Source organism: Phalaenopsis equestris, unplaced genomic scaffold, assembly GCF_001263595.1.
Source record: "Phalaenopsis equestris unplaced genomic scaffold, ASM126359v1 Scaffold000291, whole genome shotgun sequence".
NCBI classification, from domain to species: Eukaryota; Viridiplantae; Streptophyta; class Magnoliopsida; order Asparagales; family Orchidaceae; genus Phalaenopsis; species Phalaenopsis equestris.
The window spans coordinates 290276-313641 of NW_018164733.1; the positions used below are offsets into that span (position 1 = coordinate 290276).

Consider the following 23366-nt stretch of genomic DNA (forward strand, 5'->3'; position numbering starts at 1 on the left):
AGACATGATGCACCGAGACGTGACCCATGCTTCCTTAATTAAATCAACAGTGAAATTCCCTCAATGACTTAACCTACAATAAAACCCAATGCACCGAGATTTGAGCTTGGATATTACACTCAAATCCTCCTGGCAATTGGGGAAATTTGTTAATGCCACATATGGATCATCGGACTAGGATAATTCTAGGGTCTAAGTGGCGAGGGCAATGACGGCATTGCTTATCTGTGCTTAAACGAGGAATACGAAGTGGGATTATTAGAATAGTATCTCCTACCTCAAGGATCTTCTATAAGAGAGAGGAAAGGATCGATGATGCTATTTGCCGACTCTTGGTGGGATCGTTGCTCCCGACACTCTTAGGTCGTCAGTAGTTTTAGCACGATTAGAGTGACTAACTAGTGGACTACACGACTTTACAAAAATATTTACGAAATAAAACAAAATCTCTTTTGCATGTTAAAAGGAACTCTGCATAAAAAAAACTTAAACAACAGTTTTTTGCATGAAAATCAAATAATTTTTTTATGAAAATTTATAAAGGTCCACGACTAGTCGTCAAATAAATCTAATCGAGAAAAAGTTGACCGACATAAATATACATTTCATATGAGTGAACCCAAGGGTTACAGCAAATTCAAAAGATTTATACTGTTCCATCCCACAATAAACCCAATCTAGACTCATGCTAACAAGCCCGCCAATTAAAACCAAATCAACAAATTAGAGCTCGTTAAAAACTAATGATCACATTATGCCTATGAGTCCTTTGTCAGTCATGTCCGCTACTTAAAAATCTTAAATGGCCATGTTGTGTGTCTAAAATATTCAGTAAAACTGCAATATCCGACCAATTGCAATGAAAAAATTGGCATCCACAACAAAAGCATATCTTTGACACACCACCCGCCTTTTTGTTTTAAAGATGCCTTGGAGAAGGAAGCACATGGTTGTTAATAATGTTCGTTGAATATTATTGCTTAATGCACTTTGAAGCTAGCACACTAGATCCATTGGCATTCCATAAATGATGAAACCAGAAGATCGTGATTGAGTCTACCTCCATCAGCAAAACATACTTATTAAACAAATTCGAACGTAAGCAACAAATCTGTTGTAAAACTCAAGTGTGCGTAGAAGGTGTAGTTAGTTATGGAAGCTTGCGCCTACAAGTTGTTTTGACATAAGATCTAAACAAAACATTATTTAACAACTATAACCTACATCCAAGGAAAACTACTCCTGATATTTCAGTTAAGCAATGAAAGTTCAAAAAAGGTTAGTATTTCCATTCCCATGCGCCAACAAATGGCACTTGTGTTTTTAAGGCATTGATCCAAAAATTGATTCGTATAAATTATCAATTAAAATAGTTACATACTAATTAAGATTAAGAATATTGTATTATAACTATATGAACTTCACAAAAATAACCATTTCTATCAACTCATATCTTGGTTGAAACAATTTTCTGCAAACACAACTCCTATGGCTCTTCGGATATTTATCTTAATATGATTTTATCAGTCATCTATGTCACTCTATAGCACAACACAGCAGAAGCCAACAGTGCCAAATAAAGCATAAAACTGTTGCATTCAGAGTTGTAAGAGTTATAGATAAATCATAAAATTCATTGCAAAACTGACATAAATTTATTAAATGATGAAGCAAATATTATTATCAATTTCATATGCACATAATTCAGTATCCGAATCTTAATTTACACGTTTAATAAAATTATTGTAAAATTGACTACAAGAAAAATCCTAGTTCATGCAAAAAGCTTCCCTCAGAAGTTACTAGCTCGTCTTTTTCCCATAGCAGTTTCAAACATCCTAATTTTATTTATTTTATTCAAAAACACAAAAATAAAAAAGATATATTAAATGAAACCCTATGAAATGGTGGAGGCAGGAATTAGAAAGAAGTACCAAATTGCTATACCACACTAAAGACATATTTTTTACATTTGTTAAGGGCAATTACATACATACTACACAATTCTAATATATTTACATGTCTAACACCCAAACTTTCATATATCAATTCATACTAAATTTTAAACTAAATTGTAAGATGATCAAGCTTTAAAAAACTGTTATAAAAAATCACCACAAATGAGCTTAAATGTAACCCAAAAAAATTATTAGTTGCATATAATAATATTAGCGACAGGATAATACATTATCACTATGATGCTGAAGTTAGTTCAAAATGAGAAAACCCAAGCTTGCATAGTTTAAAATTCAGCATAAAAAAGAAACATTTCTGGAAATTTAAAATTCAAAACAACAGTTTTGCAGAATATAGATTTTAAGACATATAAAATCAAACCATAAAAGTGGCAGCATAAAAGTACCAACAAAAAGGTGCTGAAAAGACCATGCACCATCATCAGCAGCATTACTTAAATATGAATAATTAATCAAAAACAAGGTTTACGTTATTGACGATTAGTTTTGTGGAAAGATTGAAAAGCTTTATCACCTTTATATCATTTTCTGATAAAGTGTCATTAACTCCACTGTCCAGAAGCATATCAAAATGCTGGAAACACGGAAATGATGAAAAGGGGAAGTTACACTACTTAAATAGTAACAAGCTGACAACAATTTAATAAAAAGGACCTTTGAAAACTCTGAAAATGTCTCGTTGGGTGTTATCCTCATCAGTGTTGACAGTGACTGTAAGGCTGCACTTTGCTCAAGGGAATTAGAACTCATTAATCCCTTGGATCCCAATAAATCCTATAAAACAAATAAAAAAATTTAAAATTTAGCTCAGAAAAAGCATTAAAACAATTCAGCTCAGAAAAAGAAATTAATTATGCAATATAAAAAGCAATATGTAATGCCATCAGTCAAATATGTTGTTCAAAATAAACAAAAGAAGAGTCGGGTAAAAAAACAAACTATTTATCAACATAAACTGTATTCTTCTGTGGGTGAATCTCAGCAAAGCTGATGTCTAGCGTTCAAAGAGGCTTCAACAGAGATTTAGAGCTCACGAGTGAAGACATAAACGCCTCTCTCTTCAATTGCCATTCATGTCTCGCCTTCAGTGAGCCTTTGACGAAGCTTTAGAGTTTGCAAGCACAACCTTCAACCACAAGTTTTCTTCGATCATTTGTGCATTTCTGGGCTATGCCAATATCTTTTTTACATGACCGGGCATCTACTCTCTTTGTGCCCTAACATCTTCACCGGTCAATCACCTTCTTCAAGTTACAATAAATGCTATATATCAAGATTACCAACTCATAAGCTCATTGGCGGTGGCTTATAATGGGTAAGATTGAATGCATGAGAGATTTTGGCTTTCTTTTCTTTCAAAATTTGAATGTCAAATTCATAAATACAATTGTTAATCTCAAGTTGGATAAGAATAGTTAAGTTTGATGGTAGGTTAGATCAATATTATGAAATAACCAGACTCTAATATCATTATATTATTATTGACATGTTTTATTTATCACCTAAACAGCAACCTTAACTAATACCTAAAAACAGGAAGTTATGCGTGTCTCTCTATAGCTATTGTTATTTGGCAAATTAAAATACCAATTAAGGTTCCAATTTCAGGCATTGAAGCTTATAATTGTTAACGTCTTTGTTTGATACGATTCAGTGGAGTTCGTGAGTGATAAATCAACCTTAATTGGGGTTGGAAACAGCATCATTCTTTCATAATGCACACATTGCCCAAGAAAAACAAAAAGATACATCTACTTGGTGAACAAAAGAAATAAGCCAATCTTCCATGGACAAAGAAACATGGACATTAACATCTTTTAGTCTTTGTTTCTTGGCACCACTTCAATTGCGCGCACACATTCTTATTATAGTTTAAGTGGAATATACAAGTTGTTTCTCTTTGTCAACATCAAAGTATTTATGGTTGATACCAGGTAAGCTACTAATCTTTCAATTTATTTTAGGTAATCTAAATGCATACAACACAATTCTTATGTATCTACATATCTAACACCTAAAGTTTGATATTTACATTTATAACACAGGTATGAAAAGTTGTATTTCACTTTTAAAAAGTTAATAACAGTGATATTTTTAATTTATATTATAAATTTGAGTGTTATGTATATAAATTTGAAAATACAGATGTTAGATATATAATAAGAATTGTGTGGTATGCAAATGCCCCATTTTGTATTATCATAATAGAAGTTAGTTATGATTAAAAACCTACTAAGTAGAAATCAATATCATTTTTCGATTATTTTCTTCGTTGACATTTATTTTTATGTTATTTTTATTGTATAATGGTCAGCTAATGACTTCTAAAATAAACCAATTTGAAGTTGATAATAATCTCATATGGATGAAAAAAAAAACCTTGGCCTATGTATATTATCAAATTAGACAAAGTGGAGACAATTGAGGCGGGAGGAAATATAGAAGTCGAATGTCAGTTTTGTAAAATAGAAAAGAATATATTATGAGTGAGACATCACATGCTTAGAAAACTCTAGGAAGGCATATGATCGTACCCAAAAAACATACAAACAACTTTAGGAATTGCAAAAATCATAGACAGATGATGAATAAAAGAAAAGAGCAATGATTGAAAAAATGCTAAACCGGTTAAACAATTTTGAGAAAAAAATGAAGTTATTTGATCAGAAAAATAGCAAAGAAAATATTTTATTAATTTTATAGGAGTCACAGAATATGTGCCTATATTTGTGAAAGACACGAATTGTGAAGGAGTATATTAAAAAAATTACATTACAGTTCATATGAAAGAAGTGACTATAGGGGTGGATTCATATAAAATGATCCAAGTAATCACTGACAATATGATGGTACTTAAAGCGATGGGAACATAAATTGAGACACAATGCCCTCATATTATTTAGACGTCTAGTGTGATTTCCATATTGAATCTTGAATTTAAAAATACTTGTGCTCCAAAGAAATTTGACAATTATGAGATCACTTATAAAGAAGGCAATTGGATCATATATCAAGAAGATGATGTGGATGAAGCTAAATTTGTGAAAAGTATGTTGAATGATTTACAGTGGGGTAAAATACATAATGGAAAAAGTAGTTAACAAAGCTCATCAATCATAAATAGTAAATATATACAAGCTTTGCCTTAGCGTGTGTATAAGTAGGATTCTATAATGGAAAAAAGTGAAAGAGAATATATATTAACATAAAAAAGAGAGTTAAAAAGGAGTCCACATTTTATGAGGTGGTATATAATATTTTTATCCAAAATTAGATCAAAAGAAACACTTCCCTTCATTGTTTTACTTGCTCTTTTAATCAAAAGTAATATTTAATATTTTATTTATCTTGGGTTAGCCCATTTCATAATATTATAATTAATTGCACTTATTACATGTATTTTTTTATTCCATATTGTAGTAATGCTTGGTTAAGCAAAGCTCCATTTTTTCTTGCATCACACAGAAAAATTGAGATATCAAATGAGAGCGACAAATGTATGGAAAAAATTTTTCAAGATATTGAAGAGAGGGAAATTATTACTTGTAGTTTACTAGCTTCTTAGATTTAGTGATCCATTTATCAATCATGACTCTATAGCTTCTTAAAGCAGAATAGAGAAAAACTTGGCGGATCATTCATGATGTTAGTTCCCCACAACTTCAAAATTTGGCTTTCAAATTTTTAGCACAATTGTGTTCTCTTCTTATTGCGAAATAAATTGGAATAAATATTTTCTTATCAGTTCAAAAGTAACAAGGCTACCTCTCATTCTCTCAATAGAGTGAAGATTTGGTATTTATAAATGCTGATATTCGCCCTTTATCAACAGGCTTGAAATATACTCAAGGAGATGCAAGATTTTAAACAATCAAGGGGATAAATTAAATATAATTGCTGACATTAGAATGCTTTAAGCTGCAAATCTTTCACTTAATGCGCCATTTTTAAAAATAATGTTATTTTAGATGAAGAAAATTGTCATTGAAGAGGCAAAGGTGGTGGCGATAATGATGACCAAAACATTGAGGGTGTAAACTCTGTTTAATTGTATCATCACTAGGTTGATATAGTCGTCCTTTTAATTATTATTCGGTAGAGAAATTGGAGTTATTCCTGTTGGGATTTTTTATACTTTGTAGGCAATATATTTATTAGTAAAATATCTGATAATTGCCAATGACTAATAAATGCTAACATTGAAGTGTTGTTAATAAATGGTAGTTGTAGCATGTAATAAAGCGTCTAGTCAATAATAATTCGTATTTTTTTTTCAGCTATTGCAAAGTTCCTTCACAATGTTTCTTAGGTGAAGTATATGTATATAAAAGTTTACTTTACCATGAAAAATCTTTAATAGGAAATACTATTATCAAAATTTTAACAATATGCTTCATAATAAGAATTTTAAAAAAATGTAGCATTATATCTATATCGTATTGTGCCCAACTTTTTATAATTATAAGTTATATCGCCTTGTCCATGTCTCCATATATGTATGTGCTTCATAAGGTGACACTTATGGCCATGGTGACTATAACATCAAGTAGAAAAATACCGGCTAATAGCTCAACTTTATAGCCAAAAATAAAGAAGAAAGTTACCCAAAAAAATTGAGAGCTTAGTTTACCAAGTTGAGCCTGATGAAAAAAATACCTTAGTGCAAGTTAGACAATGATAGCTGCCACTCATCCCACATCATGACAGACAAGGATAGGACCTCTAAATTATAGTTCCAAGTCTCCTCAGGGCACTTTTTCTTATGTTTTAGAAGTTACACTTTCTTTTGCTACTTAGAATGTATGAAGAGATTTAATTAATTAAACACTGATAATGTATATCCAAAAATGAACCTTGAGCGGCATAAAAGCCCAAATGCTAAATGGATCTTATGGACTGAATAGATCAAGCCCACCAATTGTGCATTTAGTGGTTTGGCGTTGATCAGTTCAATCATACTCATTAGTGGTACCTTTGGAAATGACAAGTTCTAGAGCTCCTTACTGCATAGAAGAATTCTACGAGCATCTCCGAAGTACATCAACATTCTAGTGAGTTCCTCTGAATGGCTCAACCCCATTTTGATCTTCAACGAGTCCTTCCCACCAAACTCAACTACATTATCCGAGTTCTTGTTCCATACCCATATGAGCTGGTTGAACATTCTCATCAAACTCACTGACAACCAGTTGGCTATACCATCGAGCTAGGTAAGCAACTCTCAAAGGCAGAGAGGAGAATTTCCATATGCCAGCATACATATTATCATTTACACCAACAGTCCTATAGACAACAAGTATGCTCAAGTTTTGTATTATATAGCCTACAACCTAATTTTAAATTTATTTTTTAGACCCGTGCGCGAGTACATAGTCTCCTGAGTATATAAATAAGAGGGAAGAAGAAAAGATGGGGATTTTTTTCTAACTCTCTCAATCCTGCACCCCCAAATAACTCTGTAAAATCCCTCAACTTCTTCTCACTCCTTTAAGATCTCTCTTGGATTATATAAGTTCACAAATTATTCAGGATCTCACGCCCCAAAAGGATTCAACAGATAAACCCAAGAATTATCATATGGAGACCTCCAGCAACATCAATAAGCCATTCAAGGGTCAAGAATATTCCAAAAAGATTGTATAGTTTCAAAAGTTATGAAACTGGAACCACTAATAACACCACAGGCCCATCAGCAAACGACTAATTTTCTAGCATGAAGCAAGCTCCATCCAAACTGTTTTACTGCAACTTTAGGATTCTAAGTTTTTTTTTTGATCCTACTTTACTACTTTTTTTGTTTGTATAAATAGGCAAGATAGGGGCAATGAATTTTTCTCCCTAACGCAAACCGGATCTCAATTTTTTTCCAACGCATATTCTCTAAGTTGAAGTTTGAGGTTTTCTTTTTTTTTCCCCTTGACCCCTCAATCACAAGATCACAATTCTTTAATCCCTTCAGCCACAACCAAAATCTCATTTCATTACCTGCCATTTTGACTAATAAGTCGTTTGATGCCTTTTGAGCTAACAATCATTTTTATTATTGTCAAGGAGCTTTTAAGTTGTTTCATACCAGATTTGAGGTAACTATAATTAAAGTTTTTAATTTGTCTTTATTTTAATTCATCTTCTCATGTTTTCATCTCTCTATTTGGTTTCCTTTCTCTTCAATTCGATCTTTTAAACGATAAGCGTTATGGTTCTTGGCTCTGTTGTAACTTTTTTTGAAAAACAATCAAACCAAGTAAATCACTTCGCACAGGGTAAATATAATTTCAAAGGCAATCGGTATACAGAATTCAAAGGAGTGTATTTATTTCAAAATATACGAAAAAATATATAGCATTTCAATATTAAATATTTGATACATTTTAGGAGTTCAGTTAGAAGGATTTGCAGTGTATTGTAATTCTTTAACAAGGGTTTTAGGAAATAAGGTATTTGGTATGAAAAATTACAAATATAATGTGAAGTATGAATGAATTTGAAGTTTGCAAACTCGCTCAATTTGGTTGGATTTAGAATTTGGCTGATTTGGTCAAATTTGAGTAACACAGTAAAATACTATCGACAAGCCGCTGCCCCCTTCCGGCCATCCACCGCTGCCTCCCACAGTCCACCGCAGCTAATCACCATCGCCCCCCCCCCCTCCGTCGGCAAACAAAAAAATATTTTTTGAAATACATTGTTTTCACTGTACTTCAAACCAAACAAAAAAATATAAAGTTCAGCGTTTATTTTACAGTAAAACAAACAACTCTAAAGCATTTCAAATGTATTGTAATTAGAGTAATCTGAAAATATTTTATATTGCATTTCATTTTCAGCAAACCAAATAGCCCCTTAAGCCACAAAGAACAATTCATTTTCAATCAAAGGAATAGGATACTAAATTAAGAACTAGATAAATTTGGTGAACAAGTCATTTTCAATCAAAGGAATAGAACACTAAATTAAGAACTTCATAAATTTGGTGAATCACCAGCTGAAATAGTTGAAATTTAAAAAAAATGAAAAAAAAAACTAAATTTTAAATAAGCTTAAAATCAAGAGAACAAATACTAAATATATGATGCCACTGTAATAGGTGTGATATTAACAATTATAAGCAATGTTATCATAATATAAGTCATAACTAGGATTGACAATTTTAAATATCATGGATCAAACATACAGAAAATTGGCATAAATGTATCATTGACAAAATGGAAAATATAAAAAACACGGGAGCTAAATTGGGATGCGATACTGTAGTTGCTACAGTATCGCGAACGCATTACCATAGTTGCTACTGTAATTGTGGGTCTCTCTTGTCTATTTTGATTCCCTATCTTATCTATCACCTTACACTTTTATCCAATTTCAAATTTCTTCCTTTCACATCGCCCCTCTTTTATTTATTACCTATTATTCTACTTAACTAATCTACCTATTAACCCCCTATTATTTATACATGTTGTTTGCTATGGTTAAGGCAGACTTTGAAGAGGATAGATTTCTGAGTGCTGCCTTTAAGGCGTTCTTCCCCTTCGAGATCTATACCCAACAATGAAAAGATGTTCCAATTGTAACTCGTCTGAGATGATGACCGTCTCCAAGGTTCTAGATGATGCTCCGGCTGTAGCTTGACCCGACGAGACATTTATCATTCTGCAGCCCCTCCGACCCCTCTTCCAGCAGCCCCACATTCTAATATTCTTCCCTCTGCCCTCTAGGCCCTCCCACATTCCAGCAGAACTCTTGCTACCCTCAACCCTACTGAGACCTTCCCTGCAATAATTCGACGTCTCCAAGCCATTGTCTTGTTGCCGCCGACCCCGCCAACACCTTCCTCGTTGTTGTTTGGCGTTTTCCGCAGCTATCCCTGCACTCTCAAACAGTCCGCCAAGACCCTCCCCGACCAGCCCCTGCTGACAGCCCCTCCCGGACCTATCCCTATTGTTGTTCAGCCATCGGCGCCTGTCACAGCTGTTGTCCAGACCACAGAGCCTATTCCCGTTGTTGTCCATCCCTACCGTCCAAACCCCGCCACCAGTCAGTTGATGCCCCAGGCAACCGCAGCTCCGTCATGCCACCCTCCAACAGTCGCTAGCCATTTTCCGACCATCACCCATGTCCCCGTTTCTTAGATGACAGTTTATGTATTTTTTATTGCTTTCTATCTTATACTTTTGCAATGTTGTCTAGTCATTTCCGTTTGTATGTTTGTTGTCGTTTATTTCATATTCACAAGAGTCTCTCTTGTACCCTTTTGAATCCAGTAATAACAATTGTGCTTTTCATGGTAGTTTGGGCTTAATCCGGAATCAATAAAAATATTACTTCTAGAGTTAAGACTGTGGTTAAAAAAAAAATTGCCTCACTTTGTTCATTAGAGGATAAAATCATACGGTTTGAGAATTTCAATATCTTGGATCAATAATATTGAAAACGAGGATAAAAATGTTAATGGAAAAAAGGGGATGTATAAAGGTATGACTTCTAGAATTAAGTCAAAGCAAACATACAAAAAAAAAATTTGCCTCAAAAGTATTTCGCAATATCATAGAGAATTAGAAGTAAATTTATAAAACAATAGTTAGTCTAATGATGTTATATATATATATATATATATATATATATATATATATGCAAGTGCTGTATTAAAAAATAGTTGTTGAACACTGCATAAATGAAAATTTGAATATTAATAAGTGCAAACCTACGAAAAAAAATTAATGAATGATTATATCAAAAGAATTATTTCAGTAGTATCAAATGATAATATAAAATTTATAGTAGGAAGATAAATTTAACATTGAAGGAGTACATAAAAGAAGTAATAGACCTTAAGTATCATAAATAGTTGCTTGAATGGATATGAAGCACCACTCAGAATAAGACTCATGAAACTGACCCCAAATATTTAAGAGTATGATGAGTGTCAACATCATGATTATTACAGGCATTAGTTGTACTCTTAAACCATAGTCAAAGCATCATTATGCACTGTACACATATTTCTATGATAACTAGGCAGGACGAAAGCTTACATTGGTTGACTTTAGAATTACTTTACAGTTAAGTACAAAATAATATGATGTAAAACACTACAAATTGAAATTACCTTGCATATTAAGCCCACATTTGCAGTCATGATTTCAATAATATCAGAATTGTGCCTTCGGAGATTTCTTTGGAGCCGCTGGAACATAAGCAAGGGAAAAGTTTAGTTAATTGCATAACATTACCCCATATGCAATTGGCATACAGTTCTCAATATCCATGTTCTTGAGACAAAATCGAGCCAACACTGAAAACATGAACACATTGATCTCTGAATAAGTTTATATAACATTGACGGGAAGAATAACATTCAATTATCGAATTAGAAATTCAGAGATAACCTACTCTTCCAGTATTACACCAAAAAAGCTGAAAAAAGCAGCAACAACCAAAATTTATACAAAAAAAAAAAGACAAATGCATCCCTATGACCAAATTATCAACGAAAAGCTATAATATTTTCTTGATAAATCATAAAATTTATAAAAAAATGAAAGAAACATTGCAAAATGTATTACAATTTGAATAGAATCCAATAATGAATTAAATAAAATGCATTTATCAAGAGAAGCTAACGTTAAAATCAATGTGCAAACCTTTTAAAAGTTGTTTATCAAGTTTGTAAGCACATGCAGCATGCACAGGTAACAGATGTTCTTTTTTAAATGGTGTTAATAAAAGCTACACAACTATATTTTGAAATAATCATTTGAGCAATGAAGGAAACTTAAATTACCAAACATTACAAAGTACTCAAATTAAGAATCACCGGAAAGTAAATTTAGCAAAAAAGTTACTAATGCATCTCATGGAATCTTAGAAAGCAAATTGATTAAAATTCCAATAATTGAAAAAAATGCAATATTAGTGGGGGCATAAAGGATTTTCTAGTCTAGCAATGTAAAAAAATCATCTCAGAAGATCATATCCGTAAATATCATTTGCAAGTACCTTCCAAACTGCACCACTTATAGAAATCCCAGCTAATGAAGGATGATGTGCACAAAAAAAAAGCACAGAATATGTTGAAGAACTCGCCATCGCTGCTGGCACAATCAGTAGCAAGCACTTCACCAACTCCTCAGCAGAGGGAGCAATTGTTATATGTGAATCAAGTCGACTTTCTGTATCACTATATAGCCACATAGTTAATGTGAGTTAGAAAAATGCGATAATTAAACAAACAGATTCCAGCGCAATATCCAGCAGATTTGTGGTCGTAGTAATTGAAATGCAGCATTGTGACAAATAATCTGAGTATTTTACGATGAGATAGCAATCAAAAATATGATTTTTTGGGGCACTTACATAACACCCAATTCTTATCTATTTACAAGTATTATATATAACACCTACATTACTTCTTACATTTATACGACCCAAATCATTCATATCACATCAAAAATACCACCATTTTAATTTTCAAAAAGTGAAACACGCCTTTTCACGGATAGGTAAGGTGGCATGTATGTAAAAATTGAAGTTTAAGTGTTAGATATGTAAATACACAGAAGTTGAGTGGTATGTATGTAAATCTTCCTATTTTATTGCTAAATGATTACCATGGAAAATTAATTAAAATTTACCTTACTGATATTCTATCACTAATTACTGGAAACCAATTTCTAAACTGAAGTAATAGCTCCTCCGCTAATTTCATGGATGAGGAAATAATCTTTCTTGTAGCATCATAAGCTACTTTGCGGACATCCCAGCTTGGATGGCAAATAAAATAAAGCAGGAGCTGTGCCACATAAAAGAACACAATAAGGACAAACAAGAAAAAAATTGATTACTCAAAAATAGAAATTTTAAGCCAGAAAAAAGAAGTTAACCTGAAACAATGATTTGACAGATAAAAACTCCAAGGATCTGCGCACAAAATAAATTTTGTCATTCTCCCGCATTACATATCCAAAACCCTACCAACGAAGCCTATTGTCAAATACAAACAAAAACAAATTTATGAGAAATTGATTTGAACACTCGCATAAACACCTATACTGATGTTCCACAAGCAACACTTCAAGAACATCAATACATGTAACACAATCTTCATCAGAGAGTTTCGGAACCTATAAACAAATAATAGAAAAGACTGAAGATTAGAACCTCTAGGTGCAATGAAGCATAATACAAATAACAAATTTATCTATGCCAGCACCATAAAATCCAAATAATGGCATATCTAGTAGATAATGAGAGATTTGTTTTGCAAAATCAGAAGAATTAATACAATGTATATTTTCATCAGCAAACTATAACAAAGTGGTGGCAAAATGAAGCCAATGAGCCAGCCAAATTAAGTTATCTACTTAATTAGCAACTGCTGCAATATATAGGAAGATTTTTTTGAAGAAGACTGTGGGCAGATTTAGCATGCTTATCCAACTAGCAGAAACAATAAAGCACTCAATAGGTAGCTCGAAAAGACATGAAATATAAGAAAGGGCGGGTGTGGATAGGATTGAAGCCCTTGTAGGATTTTCATGTAATGTTAAAGTAACTGAAATAAATTGATACCTTTCATTATAATATCAGAGCTTATATATAACCAAATACAAGAGGTAAATAAGAAAAAAAAAAGAGAGAGAGCATCCTCAATTAAGAAAATATATCAACATAATATTTAATAATTGCTAATCTTCAATCTAAAAAATCTCTGCAGTAACAAACTCGGCAACCTCAATATTTATTTACAATAAAGGTAGAGAAGGCAATCAGAAATAAACTTTAGAGCACCGCCTTAAAAACTTGAGAAAGAAAATTTATCAGCATCGGCTACAACTACATGTGAATGAAAGAAAATTTAGTTCAGCAATTTTAAAAGCTAAAAATGATTAGTCTTCAAACTAATAGGCATTTTACAACAAAACCAGTAAGTATGGCCCTAATACATCATTTTTCGTAAGAAAAGATAAGTGCATCACAAAAGATGCGATTTAATAGAATTTTCCTTTTCTATTCTTTGAAGAATGTTATTAGTAATTTTTTTCTTTTCTTTTTTTTTTTTGAAAAGAAAAACTACATGCAATGAAAAGTTGGTTCTTCATTCAAAATTATTGTAAGAGCATCCAAAAGCATGCAAAATCACGAAGGTGTGGATGGAAATCCTACAAGGAATTACTCGTAGGATTATCAAAATGAAACCGTTCATAAACATGAGATGTTTTGCAATTTTGTTGACCAGTAAACAGTAGTTCTAAAAATACTGGTTATCAGAACGTCTCTTTCAAAGAATGATATTTGTTGTTAGATTTAAAAATTAAAAATAAATTGTTTGGAAGGTAACCGAATCTAACCTTCATAGATACTTATTCATGTAAAAGCCTATATTTTGATGCCAAAAATTTGGCACAATTTAGAATTTTTACATCCAAAAACCTCAAAACAATTAGCACACGTGTTTGTTTTTATAAATGCATAAATTTTAATGTAAAAAAAATAACCATATGATGCTTCTTGAGACACTCCTCGAAGGATTCGTGTAACAAAAATTCATGAAATATTTTAAGAAACAGAATAGCCCACAGAACAACTTGCTTTTTATAATATTTTGACACAAAAAAGCTTAAATTGCATTAACCAAAATTGCACATCAAGGGCAAAGCAATTCATTTCATTTTATTGACCAACATGCAACCATAAACTATCAAAGTCAAAAGGGGCGCACCAGTGAAAATGATATTAATGCCGATTCATTTTGCGCGAGTAAATGCCAAAGCTTCTCCTTGAGCACAATCTCCTCTGAAATTTTATTTTCAATATCATGAATGACCAGATTAATGGAAATAACAAATAAAAACATCAAGTCCAACTAATAGAGAAAGTAGTAAAACAACACCTCCTTTGGTATCTATAGAAACAATTTTTGCAACAGAAAAAAGTGCATAAATTCCATCCAATCTCTGAGATGCTTTTGTGAAGCCAAGCTTAACAATCTGAACAAGCAAGTCCAATAATGGAACAGCCTGAAAAAATTCATACATATTCGACCCCACACGTAAGAAAATATGGCATCATATAAATGATGGTTACATAATAAAGTCACTCGTTAAGGTAACATACGAAATTCCAACACCTTTGTTAATGAGTCAGAATTCTTGCAGATAATTCGCAAACATTTAAGATGCCCCTTCCTCAGAATTTCTTTCTCCTTTATGCCGGAACTCAAAAAAGATATTACATTTGGCTGAACAGTTTCAGCGGATCTAGAAGCCCACGAACCCAAGGAGGATAAGATTGCAAGCTTCACCTCATCACTCCCTACATTGGAAATTTCTCAGAAGTTTCGATAGAAAAATATATACATATATTTGAAAATCAAACTTGCAGCAAGAATACAAAAGCAAAATCTGTAATGAAAAAGAAAAGAACACTTCGTGCATTACCATCCCCCTTGTAGCAGGACAAAAGAAAGGTTGAGACCATAGGAGCAAGCTTATTGAGTGCTTTCCCACTAGGAGCCCTTGACATTTCTGCCAAAGCATTTATCATTCCAATTCTCTGATAAGGCAGGGCTAGTTTTCCCTCAGAACCTGTTAGTTCTAGACAAATAAGTATCCAAAAACAAATGCTTGGGGCTTCTTTGGGATCATTTTTGTTTTTATTTTTTTGTTTATGTTTTCTAGTTTTTGTTTTTGCTTTTCTTTTAAAAATGAGTTTGTTTAGTGCATTTTTTAATGTTTTTTATTTTAAACAAATTTGATTGTTTATAAATACATTTAAAAGTTGTTTTGAGTGTTTTTAAACAATTAAACATGTCACCCTGTATCAAATATGCTTTATTTTAAATCAAAACATAAACATAAACAAAATCAAAATCAAAAGTGATCCCAAACGGCCCCTTGAAATTTGATCAAAATAACCGATAGTAATGAAAGGTCGTGTCAAGCAGACAGGAAATGTTCATAAACAATGATAAAAAAGTGGGTGTACCTTCAATGATAGCTTTAACAGCATTGAACATGGAGAGTAGGACATCTGGATCGCTGGAACTTTGACTCAAAGAAGCTATAATAGACAAAGCTTTCGTCCTCCTTTCATCATCAGCATGTCTAACTTGTGGAAGGATTACTGAGAGGAATTCAATCACGTACTTACTCATATCCAAATTGACATGACGTAAAAGATCTGCAATTGATTCCATAACAATCTCTGGATTTCGTTTCAACATCTTGATTGATGACGGAACCACGAGGATTTGAAAATCTTCGTGTTCTATATGCATGAAAAGAGGTTGAAAAGATTCAGCAAGCAGTCGAGATGGCCTTTCTTTCGCATTCAAAACTGCTTTGACATATAGCTCGAGAAAATTTGGCTGAATGACGCAAAACAGGCGAAGAAATTATAAATAAGAATGTTATACAAGGCATACATAAGAAACAGCAACCACAAGAGAAACTTAGGGCTTGTTAGGGGTTTTTTTTACTTTATTTTTATAAACATATTTGTTTAATATGTTTTTTACATATTTTTATTTTTTATTTCTAAAAATAGATCAACATATTTTTAAAAACACTCAAAACGACTTAAAGATATTTTGAATTTTTTTTTAAATAATCATATCTTAATCAAATATGTCAAACATATTTTATTTCAAATCAAAACATAAACAAAATAAAGTACAAAACAAAAAGTAGAAAATCAAAATCGATAGTGGTCCCAAAGGGCCCCCTTATAGATATTTTGAAATTTTTTTTAAAATAATCATATCTTAACCAAGTATGTCAAGCATATTTTATTTCAAATCAAAACATAAACAAAATAAAGTACAAAACAAAAAGTAGAAAATCAAAATCGATGGTGGTCCCAAAGGGCACCTTAATTGCTTTAAAGGAAAGCAAAGAAAACAACTTAAGGCAGACAATGAAAAAAGAAAATAATCATGGCAAATTTACCTTGTATTTCTCAAAAAATGATGAGTTACCGATTGAAAATTCAAGCAAAATTCTTATAAGAGCAGAACTATCCCTTGTGGAGATTCTTGAATCATTTAGCTCCTCCATGTACATCTCGTATATATATACACACACAGCATAAATATAATTCTAAATCAAAAAAGACAAAAAGAGTCACAATAAACAAAAAATTCTAGGCTGTATCCAAAACACTTACCTCAGAAAAAATATGAAAAAACCACTTTTTACAAGCTCTGCGCCTTCGGTAGGCTCCATGCATAAGGCTTTGAGATAGGAATGCTTGTGCAGTTGCAAGTCTCAAAAAACCACCCTTAGACAAAGATGTGAATTGGCTCCATCTCAAGAGAAGGCATGACCACTTTAATAGTTTAAAACTTCCTATCGAACAATCATTCTTCGAATACTTTTCCATGGATTGAACAAGGACGGCAGCAAAGCACTTCATGAAGGCTGAACTTCTCAAAGCCGTAATAATCAAATCATCAACAGCTTTCCTTGATGGCCGGTCATCATAGATTAACAATGTTTGAAAAACTAAAGCGACAAGTAAATCAGCAACATCGGAAGATAACTCTGGAAAAAAACCAAAATATAAATAATATTAAAAACATAGGTTGATCTTTTTGTTAAAATAACAGGGCATAAATATCTGTATATAGACTAAAACATGCATGATTATCACGTAATCGAATCAACAAAACCTAGAAGGGGCAAAGCAAGCATCACCCGCCATCCAAATTCCATGCCAAACATGGAAAGATTAGCATAGTAGCACAAACCTACAAACATTGTCAATAACCATGCATCTAGAATAACTAAAAAACATAATAGCAATTAAAAAGATGAGGGAAATGCCATATGTGCAAGCAATTCAAAAAAAAATCATACAATGTAAACTAAGAGCGTAACCGGTTCTCATAAAATAAACAATGATGCCAATTACATCTCATAAAACCAAATGAATGTTGATAATCAAAGTAAACAGTCTTCGCAGTAAGTAAACAAATTATTTAGCAAATTCAAAACATAAGTAACCAAAAAAGGGCATAAAATAAAGATTAAAAAGGTTCCAACTGGTCATTAAAACTTGAGCAAGCACCCCTAGGACATAAAAGCTTGTGTTCAATTTTGGAGGCCCAAGATACATTCTACTGTTATTTTCTTGCATGCAAACCCAATTGACCTGGCAATGCCAATTAAGCTTGTCTTTTACAAAGCTAATAACAGAAAGGGCACTATGTTGCGAATTTGACATCAGGATCTAGCATATTTAGGCTGGTAACCGATTAGCAAAAAGATTATGTTGGTATGTTACTATCAAATATTAATTAATATTGGGCAGTCGAGTCAGTAAGACTTTGAGAACCTATTTTTCAGTAGATTGCAACCACTCCGTCCTAAGCATATCGCAAATTGTAATGAAAATATGTGGTTTTGAATTCAATTAGGTGCTGAAACACATCTCCAATGATAAAGCTCCAAATAATCAAAGAGCATTTACATACATACCACCCAATTCCTATGTATCAACATATCTAACACCTAAACTTTACCTTTTACATTAATATCACCCAAATCTCTCATATAACATCAAACATACCATCATTCTAACTTTTAACCGTAAAATACACCTTTTCATGCATAGGTATGGTGGCACGTAAGTAAAACTTGAAGTTTCGGAATTAGATACGTAAACTCTTAAGAATTGAGTGGTGTGTATGTAAATCTTCCAATAATCAAATGTAAAACAACTTAAATATTCTTCGTTCACCATTAATTTGCAATTTCCAGTATCATAAACTGCTCCACGCTGAGGCTGAGAGAGCACTGGAAGCAATCCCATGGCATCATAATGTTGAGTGAGATCGCAGGTAAAGCATTTTTTTCAGTGTGGAACAAAGATGGCTCAAAAATCTTTAAACATGTTAAGTCCTCGAAACCTTACGGGTTGATACAGGAAAATAATGAGTGCTGATCGATTTAAGCAAGAAACTTGGATTAATACCAGTGTCTGATACCTTGGTACGTGTTACGCTCTTCAAAGATGGAAACGCCGCAACAATAGCTCTTATGATGCCACCCTAACATAAGTAAAAGAACGCCACAAGCTCGCATTCACTTTTAACAAAAATATGAAGTCATCGAACTAAAAGGGAGAGCAATAGATCAAACTTGCGCAAAACTATCAAGTGATAGAACTAAAAAACAGACCAAATAATCAAACTTGCGCACACAAGACGACCAATCAACATTGTTGACAGATCTATAAGCTCGGTGAGAGGTTTGAGAAAATCAGGAGACCTTTGATCTGCAGCAGTGGTAGCAGGTTTTCACGAAATATGCGAATCCGTTGCTTGGTCGAAGAAGTCGACACCCCCTCAGCGGCTGCTCGAAGAACATCCATCGGCTGCGCCATTGGCCGAAGAAAATTTGGGAAACGAAAACTACGAATTTGTAATGAGGTCTACTTCTTTTCCTCTCCTACAAAACCCTAGGGACGTTTGTGTCGATTGGATGAACTGAAAGGAAACAGGAAAATCGGATTCGAGAAGCTCGCCGCGAAAATGTTCGCTCAAGGTTTAGATGGCGGCTGATACTGCATTAGCCTGTTACTGGCACAACTTGCCTGATGAAGTTGGAAATTAGAGAAATACATTGGAAGACCAAACCTTTTTTTGGAAGATTTACATAGAAACCACACAATTCTAATTTATTTACATTTCTAAGGATTGAATTTTATATCTCATCGGAATGCCATCTTATTAAAATAATTTAAATTTGAGATTGAGAGAGATGGCAATTATCCATGATTAATAGTATTCTCTTCATAAAATATAATGATGATATTACAATTTTTTTTGCCTGAGTTGCCTGAGTTTGGTGGGTGTGGTCTGGTCTGCTGATCCAACATAGTTAATTGTCATTGATCCCTGATGATGGGTCTTTGGAGCCTCCATGAGATAGTTGAACATAATTTGTGGAACTATATATTCTTTTCGAGGGGGGGAGTCTTTCTTGTAGTGATTGGCTCAGATGATTTTTCATCACGTTTCGATTGGATGTTAAATCATTTTAGTCATCTTCTTGTCTGCTACATGCGTAATCGATTTTGTTTGATTAGCTTGACTTCTTCGGTCGATTAACGATCTCCTCACTGTGGGCTCCCCTCCATACTCATCCCTTATAGACCGTTGGATATCTTTTAGAATTATGTGGACAATTCTTATGCACATATTTGAATTCTCCAATTTTATTATTTCTTGAAAGTGACGCTCCAATAATAATGAGATAATTTAATACAAAAGGTATATCACATTCAATTTTAATTACTGATTCAATAATTGATCTTCATTGATTTTGGCACCCTTAATTTTTATAAATAGGGCATGATGAGACTCCTCGTTTCTAACATGTTATGTGCTTGTTAGTTGGCTTTTGCGTCTCATCCATTACGATGGATAACCTTTTGAAATCACACATTGACATTCCTACCAAGAACTTCATTCTCATCGCCTTCGTGAAGTTCAAAGGATGGAACCGTTTGGGAGGTGAAAGGAGGAAGAAGACTGTTGTGAAGAAGAAGAAGAAGGTTGTATGCTCGTTGCTAAATCATATGGGGTCATCTGATTCGATCAACTGTATTATGTTGAAGAACTATCTATTGGTTGAGTCAGTCCTTAAACCGACCACCCAACCTTCCATTATGATATAAGATCCTCTGGCCAATCGGGTTGCTCAAATGTCTTATGGTATTCCCTCGTTGCTTTCATCAGTGCTTCCTCGTGAGGGTGATGTTGATTGCATATTTGTGGCGTTTTGGTTGAATTGGCTAATGGGTATGAAGTGTTTCGGTCTTGGTTGTGGGATTTGATTTTTTTCTAAAGTATTTTTTGTTTTATGATAGCTCTCGATGCAAATGACCAGGCTCTAGTAAACATGGATAATGATCAGACTCTAATATACTTATGTGAGGGTTTGACCAAGGTGCTAATGGCAGCATACCGTATATGTGAGTTGTTTACTCGTATAGAGAAGATAAAGATGATGGATGAGTTGGTGGCGACTCTTCATCAGAAGTTATCGGATGCGTGGGAGAGATCTCTGATCTTCCAGAAGCAAGCCATGTCATATTAATTCAATCAATCTAAGTATAGAGGATAGTTCTTGCATATGAGGTTGCTTTGCTTTGGGCATGACTTGGACGAAAAGACGACATGTCCCCTTGGAAAATATTTGATTAAGAACTAATTTCAAAGTCATTTATTAAAATTTATGTGTCTTATTTATAATAAAAAATATTTATTGCCTTGTTTTTTATGTTGATGTGATCTCGTTGATGGCTTTTTATGAAGACAACAATTTACTTCTGTTTTTATCCCAGGGTGACAATTTGAACTTTCTTTGTTTCCTTATATATATAAATAGTGCAAGGTCGTTTGGTCACACTCCATCTACTCTCTCTACTTAGCTTGTTTTATTACTTTTTTTATTGCCTAAGCTCTTGTTTTATGCTCGATGGCTCCCTGGTAGTCCTTACAACATTTTTGATTGGTCCCTCTGAATGACATATCATGAAAGACAATACAAGGTTAACATAATGTAAAAGAGTTGTTTTTTTTTTTTTACTCCACCATGGAGCATTGCCTCTTTGGTAAGGCCGATTAAGCAATTTCAATATATGACACTAATCTTCTGTTCTACAGGGATTAGTTTCACTTTAGTCTTTGACTGTCACATTATTATCTATTACACTCCATATTTACTAGATGCACTGCAATGCCCACTCAGATTAACCCAACTCCATTGTTGTCATTATGACATGCGTTATGTTATGTTGGATGCTAGGGATTCCATTGTCCATCAACTTGTTTAGTTAATTCAAGCTTGGCCCAGGCATGGTTTTTCAATTTTCTTCTTGTCAATAGGTTGCAGTTACCGAGGATGGAAAATAACATGAAGGTTTGGAAGCCACAAATTTGCTTGGGTTTCTCCCGACAATGGTGCTTCATTCGGACTATCCCTGATGGGGAGCTCTGTTAAAGATGAAGACAAAAGCATTGGTAAAGGTGTTGCTAAAGGCCAAAAAGATCGAGGGAAGGAAGTTGTCAGTCCACCAACACCTCAAGTTGGCAATCGTAACAGCGTGATGCATCTAGACATTTTTTTTGAGAAATAACCTAGAGGGATCGAAGACTTTGATGCCCAAGAGTTTGAGAGTAAGGTGGTGCCAGTTGCTCTTACGACCAAGAAGAAGGCTCACTCTTTTGTCATTAAAGCAGTAGACCGATCAACACCCAAGTTGGTTATGTCTTGAGGGCCTAGAAGCTAGGAAGGACTGGATCTCGCTTACTCTTATTGGGTTGGCTTGATCTTCAGTTGAAATAATGCCTGAGAACCAGGGGGATATTTGGTGGGACCGTCTTCGGGAAACCTTGTAGAGCCCAGTTAGACTGAGCCAATCGATTGCAAGGAAGAGTGTCACTATGAGGGGAAAGCCCAAATCGATCGACTCTAGTGAGTTTGCCTCTTTATCATATTGAAAAACATGCAACAGATATCTCTTTGAGCGGATTCTGACTCAGTATGATGAGTTGAATGTGAGCACTAGCCCAGACGACAAGTATGCGCTGATCAACCTCTAAAGGGGCCGGAATTTAGACTCCCTAGTCGCGAATCACTACCCTCCACGACAATCAATGTAATATGATCTCTCATATTCAAATAAGCCCCATTGTAGCAGAGCTTTGTAGTCATGTTTGAATGACCAATATATATCACTTAATGGCTTGAAATGCTTTCATCTCCAATCATACATCCCTCGTTAGAAGCACCATGAAAAATTAAGGGTTGGTCACAAATTGAATCAAAGTTGAAGAAAGCTAAGGAGAAGGTGCTCAGACATATGACCAGATATGAAGGATTGTGAATTGACTGTTCGTGTTCGACTTAACTTAATTTTTTTCTTCAAATTAAGCTAATATTAGGCTCAGCTCGAAACAATATTTTATTAAAATTTAATAAATCCTATAATATAATTTTTTTTTCTTTTTAAAAAGTCACAACTCAATAGCATTGTGGGTTGAGCCATCAAAAGGAGTTAAAATGACTTGCAATTGAAAATAGATTCATTATTTATGGAGAATGTGTAAAATTCTTTTTTTCAACTCAGGGGTGTTGACCTTATTTTTGAGGTCTTTTTTTTCCCTTCTCTAGATACCATAGTATCTAACCTTAAGATCTCCCTATTTTGACTCTCTTAGAGGACTAGACTGGGACTCACCCCCCTTAGAAATTCAAGTCATTTCTTCACTCCTTGCAGTTTTATATGGACGGTTTTAGATCCTCAACATTCAATTGAGTCTATCGAAAAGCCGACATATTGAAGCTTAAATTGAGCTCCTATAGAAATTTGAAAGACGTAGGT

At 33.6% G+C, this 23366-nt stretch overlaps 2 protein-coding genes across 2 annotated transcripts; both read right to left on the reverse strand.

Moving 5' to 3' along the window:
• Positions 1 to 2424: 2424 nt before the first annotated feature.
• On the reverse strand, positions 2425 to 17040 carry LOC110025135 (protein ILITYHIA-like). Its single transcript, XM_020725423.1, has 13 exons — positions 16922 to 17040; positions 15960 to 16341; positions 15413 to 15559; positions 15103 to 15287; positions 14866 to 14992; positions 14695 to 14768; positions 13020 to 13096; positions 12857 to 12893; positions 12608 to 12765; positions 11973 to 12153; positions 11083 to 11160; positions 2631 to 2750; positions 2425 to 2550 (listed from the first exon to the last, which is right to left on the reverse strand). The coding sequence occupies exons 1-13, from the start codon at positions 17033 to 17035 to the stop codon at positions 2425 to 2427; spliced, it is 1806 nt and encodes a 601-aa protein (XP_020581082.1). The 5' UTR covers positions 17036 to 17040.
• Positions 17041 to 17114: 74 nt separating this feature from the next.
• LOC110025136 (protein ILITYHIA-like) lies at positions 17115 to 19595 on the reverse strand. Its single transcript, XM_020725425.1, has 2 exons — positions 19244 to 19595; positions 17115 to 17515 (listed from the first exon to the last, which is right to left on the reverse strand). The coding sequence occupies exons 1-2, from the start codon at positions 19356 to 19358 to the stop codon at positions 17115 to 17117; spliced, it is 516 nt and encodes a 171-aa protein (XP_020581084.1). The 5' UTR covers positions 19359 to 19595.
• Between the last annotated feature and the right edge of the window lie 3771 nt (positions 19596 to 23366).